General features: G+C 49.7%; 1 protein-coding gene across 5 annotated transcripts in view; it reads right to left on the bottom strand.

Annotated features, from left to right (window-relative positions):
- Positions 1-1,504: 1,504 nt before the first annotated feature.
- The window catches only part of Rasa3 (RAS p21 protein activator 3), a 108,632-nt gene continuing 99,679 nt past the window's right edge, over positions 1,505-10,457 (bottom strand). For 4 of the 5 annotated variants that reach the window (XM_020164512.2, XM_074042918.1, XM_074042917.1 and 1 more), the window contains 3 exons: positions 10,286-10,389; positions 4,294-4,477; positions 1,505-3,040 (listed from right to left, as the gene is read on the bottom strand). In XM_020164512.2, the coding sequence (XP_020020101.1) occupies positions 2,965-3,040; positions 4,294-4,477; positions 10,286-10,389 (364 nt within the window). In that variant the 3' untranslated portion in view covers positions 1,505-2,964. The remainder of the gene's footprint in view (positions 3,041-4,293; positions 4,478-10,285; positions 10,390-10,457) is intronic. The other variant, XM_020164513.2, reaches the window with a different exon arrangement.

The following is a 10,457-nucleotide window of genomic DNA, read 5'->3' as shown; positions in this document are numbered from 1 at the left end:
CCTTCCCCTTTCTGTTTCTCAGTTTTACCACAAGAGAAAGGGTGGAAGGGCCGAGCCCAGCACAAGACCTTTTAGCAGCAACGTTGAGTCTGCCAACCTGTGTTCTTACACTTGGGAATCTTTCTCTTTCCTTCCAGGGAAGAGGATGCTGGGGATCAAACTCAGGAGAATGAACCTAAGGGTGCTGTGATTGGACTCTGGGCCCTAATCCAGAATCACAAAGGGAGAAACTCTGTAGAGACAGATGACTTAGTGGGGAGGCCTTTCAGGAAGATCTGAACTGCACTGACATGAAAACTAGTGGATGCCACAGCCTGGGTGGTCCAAAATCATCACAGGGCTGGTTCCTCCCTTGGCCTGCAGAAGCCATCTTTTCTGTGGCCTTATGTGGTCATTCCTGGCATCTGGAAGACGCAAAGGGGATTCAGGAACCTGCACCACTGGGGACTCATCCATTCTGACTTTGGGCCTCCTCTCTACAAGGGTCAACCAAGCCACGCTCCTTTTTTTCTGCTGGGCTGAATCCAACTGTGCATGCTGCAGTGTGAGCTGTGTGTTAATTAGGCATGATTTTGTGTGATCTGAGTGTTAACTAGGCACCCTCCTGTGAGTGCTGAGTGTTAGCTTCGTTTTCTCCTATGAATCTTCCTTGCTGAGTTTCACAAATGCTCAGCTCTGGGCTGCCCAGACTGCCTTAAGACATGTGCCAAGACAGCTGGATGCTCCACATCTTAGCTTTGGTAGGCATGCTGGAGGCCGAGAAGGGGGTACATACCTCCTTGCCCTAACTCCCTGCCCTTCTGTGTACAGAAGAAACTGACCAGGGACCTACTCCAGCCTCAGTCTGCCAGGGAAGCCTACATGCCTCAGTCCTTCATCCTAGGATGCCCTGGAGAAATGTGCAACTCAGTGTTCACAGAGCCAAACAACTCTCCTACCAGAGTTGACTTCTGATGGAATTAAAATGGAAAAAGGACAGAGTGAGAACCAAATGGAGAAAAGAAGGGAGAAAGGAAATGGCAATTACACTGGCACCCCTTGCCGAGTGTGGAGCCTCCCCCAGTGTCCTTTTCATCTTCCTTGCTCTGAGAAGGGGCAGCAGAACCTGCCTAGACACAAAGTCCCCTTTTCTTCAGATCACTCCTCTCTGATAGGAGCCGTGATCTTGACCCACCGCATCCTCAGAGATGATGGCCTTGGTGTGGTCTGTCTTCTCTACCCTCCCCAAGTTGTCCCCAGCCACACGGGAGCTTCCAGCAGTGCCAGATGCAAGCTCCCCTGAGGGCATTGTGGGGCTGAGCTTCTACCTGAGCACCAAGGTGGATGTCATGTGTCAGGGGTGTCACCTGTCATCCGAGAGATGCTACCTGTCATTTCAGAGATGTCATGTGTCATCATCAGAACATTGCTATCCACCTACCCACTGTGCTCCCCCTGCATGGGGACACTCCTCCTTCCTCATGCTCAATTACCAGCGGGTCCCTCTGGAAAACTGAGTCAGTCCTCAGAAAGAATAAAACATCTGTTTTAATTGGCCAGTAAAATACATTGCAAATAATTAGTATTTTATAAACAGAAACATTAAGTTACAAATCCATGTTAAAAATTGAAGTTCAGTGCAGCAGTAGCTGTGTGTCCAAAGTGTATTTTTTATACTTTACTGTGGTGACAACAAATACTGTTACTATCTGCCATCTAGACCACAAGTCTGAACTATCTTATTTCCAAACGAAAACAGAGAGAAACTGGTACCCAGATGAGTGGTATGTCCTCTGACAGTGACTTCTGAGCGCCTCCCTCCTCTGCCCCCTGGGACTGTTTGGAGTGAGATTCCAGCAGCAGCATGTGATCATGGCATGAGAAGCTATCTGCCTTGCCCATTTCAGATCCTCCCACCCCAACAAAAAGCAGCTCCAGTCAGTGCACTGTCAAGCCTGTTGGGGTTCACAGAGACATGTGTGGGACACCTCTCTTGGCCCTTCTGCATCATTGAAGGTGCAGCCTCCAACCTATGGTCACTTCCTTGTGACCTGCAGTTGGCTTTGAGAGATTCATCATTCCCTTTGTATTTGCTTGCCATGGTACTCCCTTTAGTAGGGATAGGTTTGGATGTTCTGAGTCATATCAAAGAATGAATTAAAAATTGTCCCTTAAAAACATTAAGAAAAACAGCTTGAAAAATGCACATTTCTAGTTTAAAAATCTTTCCTGAAAGTCCACCAATGGAGCAGGTATATGGATTCTAGTTTTAAACCCTGTGCAACAGCAAGACACTGTATGCTCAAACTGGGGGTCAATGGCCACCCAGAGAAGACTGCACCAACCCCTACCTCAGGAATTCTGCAGAAGGGGCTCTGCCCCCAAGATGAAGGGTACCTCAAATTGGGGCTTCTGTGTTATTTGCCATTATCCCAGCTACAAACCTGATTCTGCAGCCAGAACGAAAACTAACACATGCTGAACAGGAGGCTACCTGCCTGCTGGCTGCTAAGACAGCAGGCTCCCAAGAAAACACTGCACCTCTCGCCTTGAACGTGACAGAGCAGAATGCCCAGGGCTGAGGCCAGGGGCTACACAGCTGCAGGCCACAGAGACCAGCAGGCAAAGAGCCGGAGATAGGAGTGCACGCTCTGCAGAGGCGTGCGTTGCCATGATGACCAGCAGTGGCTCCCTGAGGAGGGAGTGGGAATGGTTAGGGGAAAGTTCACATTTCTCCCCATTTCCCCATCGTTCAACAAATCCCTGGATCCCCATGAAACCAAGGTGAGTGAAAAGACAAATGACTGCACATTCAGAATGGCTCAGACAACCTGCTGTGGCAGGCGAGTAAAGTGCGTGACCAGGGGAGCAAACAGCTCACAGAAGTGCTGAATGGGGCCTGTGTGAAGGGACAAACGTGGACTCCCTCTGCTTGCATATTTTGTTCTCTCTTCTTCCTGGTGCTGCTGGTTAGAGCTGTAGGCTTTAAATGGAATGGGTGGAGACCTCAGACTGCTGCCTGATATAGTTCTGGAAGCTCTTGTCTCCGATGGGGTGCTCCCTGGAAAGGCAAGAGAAGAGAGAATGAGAGTCCTCTCCATGCCTGAGGCTTTCATTTGTGCTTTGAATGGCCCTGTTACCTATATGAAAGTGTGATACAGGCTCACTGTAATAAATAGAGAAAATGCAGATAAGCCAAAGGGAGAACAAAATTAGTACAAAGTGCCTCCACAGAAGTGTCCATCATGACTGTCTGCTGTGTGTACAACTGTACACTGCACAGTGCACACTGCACGTATGCATACGCTGTTTGTGCAGCGTGCACACCTGTGCACAATGTTTGCACATGTCAGTCTGCATATGTTAGAGTGTATCTCTATGCAAATGTGCACGCCTCTGTAGGCTGTGTAGGCATGTGTACAGACTGTGCATCTTTGCATTGCGAGCAACACTTGCAGTGTGTGTACACCTGTGCAGAGGGTGCAGGGTGCAGGGTTTTAGAAGATAAATGTTTCCTGGCTTCCCCCATCCAGGAGTGTCCAGTGTGACCTGGTGTGATTAAGTGACTAGTTAGGAGCCAGGTACAGGCTTGTCTGGGAGCAGAGGCAGGCAGCACCACCAGGGGTGCTCATGGACATTCTTTGAGCAACCTGGTGCAGTAGGGATGTGGACCCTGTTTCTGTTCCTGAGCTTCACCTCATTCTTCCCTAGAGGAGGGGCAGATGTAGGGCACACATCCACCCCATCCAAGGCTGCCTTGGCTCCAGGCCAGGGGCTGTTCTAGCCCTTTATGTAATTCACCTCCATCTTCCACTAGCCCTCTGTCTACGGGGCCATGTAGCCTAAAGCTGGTGACAGCTGAATGCCTCTACCTGGCTTAAGCCCTCAATCTCTGCACACCTCACATTCTTCCTTCACGGGACAAAAATATGTCTAGTTGCGAGCTGTGCCTGCATTGGCACCTTGGGTGACCTGGGAAGATGGCAAAGGGCATACACCTGAGGCGGATAGGGCCTGGACCTGAGATGGAGCTGGTCCTGAGACATGGTGGAAGTTGGAGGCCCAGAAGACAAGGGTGGGTAGGGGAAAATGTCTCCAAGGACACTGGCCAGAGGGCCTGGGGAGGGAGAGCCAGGCTTCTGCCCTGAAGGAGAGTAGGGCCCATTCTTGGCCATCAGGTTCCATGGAGGACCACCAGGCCCACAGCCAGGTGCACCCATTCATGCATGCAGGAGGGTCTGCGGGGCCTGGCCCCAGCAGAAATGCCCCACACCACACCCTGCTCCTCATGGCCCTCAGCTCCATGGCACTCACTGGCTCCCGTATCTCGTCTTCTTGAACTTGTCCCTCCGGTACTGTGCATGCTCCTGCTCCAGGGCCCCTACCCCAGCGATGACCTGCTTCAGCGTCTTGTAGGTCTCCTGGGGGTCATCAATGATGAAGGTTGAGTACTCCTCTTGTTCTGGGCCATCGTACACGGACTTGCTCCCACAGGCCTCTGCAGGACAGGACTGGGTCAGTGAGGAGCACAGCCCAGGTCCCCAATGTCCCTGCTCTGACTCCAGTCATCTGCAAGCTCACCCACAGTGTATTCCCCAAAGCAGCCCCTCCCCGACTGGACTGACCAGCTGCATGAAGTGTGGACAGAAATAGAAGTCTCTCCTGTGGGCAGGCACTGTCCAAAGTGAAATCCAACTCCCAGGTGCCTTGGGGAGAGGGACAGCCCAGCCCTACCTGCCAGCATCCTGAAAGACTGATACCCCCAAGTCTCATGTCTGTCTCCAGCCAGCCCTTCTTATGAGTGACCTGCACCTCCATCCACACCCCTCCTGCCAGAACTAAGAGAGATGATGTCCACACTTGGACACAGGCTAGGCTGGATCACAGGTCCTGGATGGCCCTAAAGGGTCAGTCTGAGAGCCCAAGTGGGGCAAACATCTATCCTACAAAGGACACTGAGTGTGGCACGCATCATGTGTGTCCCTAGGCACATCCATGGCCATGATATGGCTCTGGGGACAGAAGGGCAGAGAGACAGCCTAGCAGTTTCTAAGGACCACTGCCCTGTGCCATTCCCATCTCCTCACCAGGTCTAAATGTCTGATGGGACCACATCATTGCTGCTGAAGGTCATGCAACATGATGAAGGTCATCACCCAACATGGAGCCGCCCTACCTATCTGTAAACACCTGAGTTGAGATGAGCCTGGGGCCTCCTCACCATCCCCAAACACCCAAGCTGGGACCCCATCTGTCCCCAAACATCTGTGCTGGGCATACTTCCTTGCCTCACTGCTCACAGGGCCCCAGCATTCCCCAGGCTCCATCACTCAGGCCCTGTAGTTCTGAACATTTGTTATGAACTGAATGTTTGTCGTGCCCCGCCCCGCACCAATTCACTCATTGAAATCCTAACTTCTAGGTGCTGGATGGAGTTAGTAGGTGGTTAGGTCATGACAAAGGGTCCCCCTTGTGAATGGAATTAGTGCCCCTGTAAAAGGGGCCAGAGAGGGCCCGCTCACTCCTTCCACATGTGAGGACACAATGAGAGATCAGAAGTTGCAAGCCAGAGGAACCCGCACCAGAACGAGCAGTGCTGGCTCTGATCTCAGATGCTCTGGCTTCCAGAACTGTGAGAAAGGAATCTTTGTTGCTGTAACCATAAACACCGGGTTGAGGGCACTTTGTTATGGTTGCCCAAACTGACTAAGGCAGAACTGGGTGCCAAGAAGTAGGAAGTTGCCGTAAGAGCTGCCTAGGATGTAGAAATGGCTTTGGAACTGGACAGGGGCAGTAACTGGAAGGGGCTGGAGGTCAGGCTAGGAAAAGGTCACAATGACAAGAACAGACACGGAGGAGAGGGTAGCTAGGGGAAGCCTCACTCTTCCTGAGAACACTGGTGAAGACAAGGGTGGCAAAGGCCATTTGCTGTGAGGTCTCATGCTGAAGTGAGAAATGGGCTATAGGATGGTGGGGAAAAGGCACCCTGTTGTAATGTGGTAAAGAACTCAGCTGAGCTGGTTGTGTACTCCGTGGTCTGGGGAAGGCAGAACTTGCAAGTGATGCAACTAGGTATTGGCTGAGATTTCTAAGCAAAGTGTTGGGGGAGTGGCATGGTTCCTCCAGACTGCTTATGGTAAAAGCGAGAGAAGAGAGAAATGGAGGTAGAATTGGTAAGTAAAAAGGAATCAGAACTTACAGGTTTGGAAAATTCTCAGCCTGTGGATACTATAAACAAGAGAGTGTTCAGAAGGGACTGCTAACTCCCACCTGACAGGGAGGCTAGTGTGGTGTGAACTGTGGATTTCACCAGCTGTCTCAACAGAGGTGGGGCTATCCCAGCACAAACAGTGCTGGGAGGATTAAAGGAAATAGCAAACAGGACAAAATGATGGAAGGCTCCTGACATCTCAGACCCCACATGGAACGAGCTTTTCCCTCTCACTCCCTTGTTGGAGTGAGCTTTCTCTCTCACTCCTGGTTATTACTGAACCTAACTGTGCTTAACTGGGGGAGACTGGAGATTCAGAAAAGACACAGGATAGACAGACAGAAAGTGGAATCAGGTGTGTTGGGTGCTCAGGTGGAGACGCACAACCCTCGTTGCATCTTTTCTCTATCTTTATTCTTTAAGGCCTTACTCCTTTATAGTTCTTTAAAACTTTGCTTCTAAAGTCTTCTTTAAAATCTTGGTTCAAACCTCTTTCCTTAGACTCGCTCTGTCCCATGTTTTCTCTTAGCTGTTCTTTAGTCTTTGCCCCCAGACTTGCATTGTCTTTTTAGCTTTCTTAAAGCCTCGGTGCTCAGACTTGCAAACAACAGTTATGCCTAAAATCTGCATATGCGTAACTCTTAAAGTCTGGGTCCTTAGACTTGCACTGTTCTCTTTAGCTTTTCTTTAGCTTAGCTTTTCTAAAGCCTATGTATAAAGTTCTTGGTGCAGACTTTCATTGTCCCATGTTCTCTCTTTAGCTTTCTTAAAGTCTCAGCCCTCAGGCTTGCTAGCAATTCCCCTTTAGCAATTCTCCTTCAGCAATTCTTTTATCCTTCAGCAATCCTTTACCCTTCCAAAGCCTCCCACATCCAAAAAGCCTTCCCCATCAGAAAACCAAAAGCAAAAAGCCTCAAAGCAAAAGCAAAAGCCCCCAAAGTAAAAGCCCGGTGTTCTTCAGTGAGTCTTTTATACCCAGGGTGGAGCTGCGGTTCTCAGGGAGGGGCAAGACATTGTAAAAGGTGAAACTGCATTCCTGCTTAGAAGCAGCTGTTCTGCATTTCCATCTTCTGTGGCTGAGGCTGTGCCTACCTCTGCCTACAGATAATCTTAGGAAAAACAGTTGAGCTGCATCTCGCCTTGCTTATGTCCAGTTCTCATAGGCTTCTCACAATCTGCTCTCCACACCCACAGGATCAGACCACAGAGTTACTCAGCTGTGGACACACATATTCTTCAAGATGAGGGAAGAAAGACCCCAAAGGCAGCTCAGACATGAGCAGGGCTGACACTCCCACCCATAAGCCAGGAATTACATGCAGAATTCTTGACTGGAATATTAAATAGATTCTGATTAGGAAAGGAAAAGATAAAACTGGCATGGAAAAAGAAAAAATTACTGCTGTGACTCTGAAAGGAAGGACTTCCTAACTGCAGGGGACCAAGTACCATGGGTCAAATGTTTGGGGAGATGGAGCTTGGCTAATACAAATGGAATGTCTCAATGCAATTAGAACTCTCCAGCAACAAAACTACCAAGAAAGCACCGAAACTGCAGAATAACTCCATGCCCTGTCGGACGCATGTGGGAAGTGAGCTCTGAGGTTCCAATCAAGTCAACATCCATGGACTCTTGTCAAGATGATTCCTTATTGGGAAGGAGGCTGAGTATGAGTATCCATCCATTTACCACCTATCTGTTCACTCACTCATCCTCTCATTTGTCCATCCACCTACCTGTCTATGCATGCATGCATCCATCCATCCGTCCACCAACCTGTCCATCCACTCATCCATCCATCCATCCATCTACTCATCCATCTGTCCATCTACTTGTCCATCTGTTCATCCATTCATCCATCTGTCTACCCATCTACCTATCCATCCACCTACCTGTCCATCCTTCCATATATCATCCATGGATATCCATCTACCCATTTATCCACCCACTCACCTATCTGTCCATCCATCCACCCATCCATCCATCCATCCATCCACCCATCCATAGGTGCTAGCACCTCCTTTGTGCCAGGCCCTGGGTAAATAAGACCTGGCCATTGCTCTCAAAAGGTCATAGTGTATGGAAGATGAATCGATCAGAGGTGGCTATACTTGAGGTGATAGAGATGAGCCTAGGCTATTGGGCCATCCAAACTGAGGCAAGGATGGCATTCCAGGCAGAGGGAGGAGCATGGCATGAGGCACACAGCATTGTGGGGTGGGAGAGGCTGGAAGATCATGGAGGGCTACTAGATCTCATTCCTCACTGGGTCTTAATGGTGGCCTCTCCAAGGCCCTCTGATTCTGCTCTCCTCTGTTTTGGTCACTGCTGTCAGGGCTTCCCCCACCTGGCTACACTTTCTCTGCCACCCTGAGACCTCATAAAGCCTTAGGCCCACACTGTGTGGCATCCTGGAACTTCAGGGCCAGGTACTGTGTGTGGCATACTTGCTGGGGGAGAAGACATGACTTATATACGTGTGTGTGTGTGTGTGTGTGTGTACACACATGTATATATCGTGGACATGTACAGTTGCTTTGCATTGTCTGTGACCAAAGTCTATGCATGTCCCGGGCCAGGCTAGGTGAGGCCCACAGAGCAGATATGATGGATTCCCACATGAGTGGTGGTACAAGGCCCACACAGTGCTCACACAATGCCAGCCACGGCACACAGACGCTTCTGGGTTAAGCAGAATGAGAAGGCAGGACCCTAGTAAACTTTTTCAGGCATGTCTGTCCTGTTTCACATTCATAGTGTGGGCACAAGAGCTCAGCATATAATCCCTAAGAGTGGATCTGAGATTTCCTTGGCCTCAAAGTGGAGGCAGATGCAGGGTTTATGCGCCTCCCGTGCATTCTGTGTCTGCCCCTCCCAAGTCACAGATCTCCAACCCTGATCCTGTGGCATCTAATCTGTGACATCAAGGTTGAATGCTGTAATTCTGTGAAGCAATGAGATGTTGAGGATAATGGGGCTGCAGCTATTTGAAACATGCTATGAGCCTAGAGCTGCTGGCATGTGGCATGCACTCCCACAACATGCCTGTATGAACACATGTGCCCACACACGTCCACACATGCACATGTGCTCACACATATGCACACCCCCCCACAAGTCCACAAGGCACTACACACCCATACATACATGTTGACACATGCCCATATATACGCACGCCCCACATGTCCACACATGCACTGCACACCCTCACATGTCTGCATGCATGCATGCTCACATGTGCTAATGTATATGCATGCCCCACGCGTCCACACATGGACTATACACAACATGCCCGTATACATTCACTTATACTCACACACATTCACACTCATGTGTTCACACACCTGCAACACACACCAATGTGTCCACACACACTCATCTGTATGTTCACAAACAGGCACACTTATGTGTACACACACACTCACAATGTCCACACACATGAACGTGCACACCCACACATGTGCACATGTACTCATATGTCCACACAGAAAGGCAGACCCACATGTCCACCCATACATGCCTACATTTACACATGCACATGCATGCTTGTATGTGTCCACATGCATATGTGCACCCGTCAGTGTCCACACGCCCATAGGCATGTTTGTAAACATGCATACTCACACATGTCCAAACATGCACACTCGTGTGCTCACACATGCAAACCTGCCCCCACATCCACACACACTATACACATGCATGCTCATTTGTCCACACATGCACACTCATGTGCACACCCATGTGCACGACATGCTCACATACATTCACATACACTCATACACACATCTCTGCAAAACAGAGGAAGGAAACTTGTCTGACAGTGTAGAAGATTATTAAGAAACAGGGCCTGTAGTTCAGAGGTTGTAAGCTAAATTCTTTCTTCAAACCATCAGCATAACCTATTGTCAGACTACTTTTTCCTCTGGATCACTGCCTAACCTGTGCAAAGCTTCCTGTCTGTCAGTGGCATAGGTTGTATGGGCACACAGGACCCCAGAGGCTCTGGGTGGTGTCTCTGTGCCCTGTGCCTCAGGACCTTCACAGGTGCCACAGCCTGTGGGTCCCCATGTTCCCGTGTCCAGGGCAGCACTCACCCTGCATCTTTTCCAGCTTGCCCATATACAGGTTGAAGAGAGAGTAGATACGTTCCGTCTCACGGTCCCCATCGATGTCCAACTGGATGTTTGCTGGGAGGCTGCTGTCCAAATATAGCAAGAGCAAAAAACCCACTTACTTAAACAATGCTTTTAATTACGCCATTCTGAA

The sequence above is a fragment of the Castor canadensis genome, chromosome 10 (assembly GCF_047511655.1).
Source record: "Castor canadensis chromosome 10, mCasCan1.hap1v2, whole genome shotgun sequence".
Lineage (NCBI taxonomy): Eukaryota > Metazoa > Chordata > Mammalia > Rodentia > Castoridae > Castor > Castor canadensis.
The sequence above is the reverse complement of the archived record's forward strand: the minus strand, read 5'-3'. Positions and strand labels throughout refer to the sequence as shown.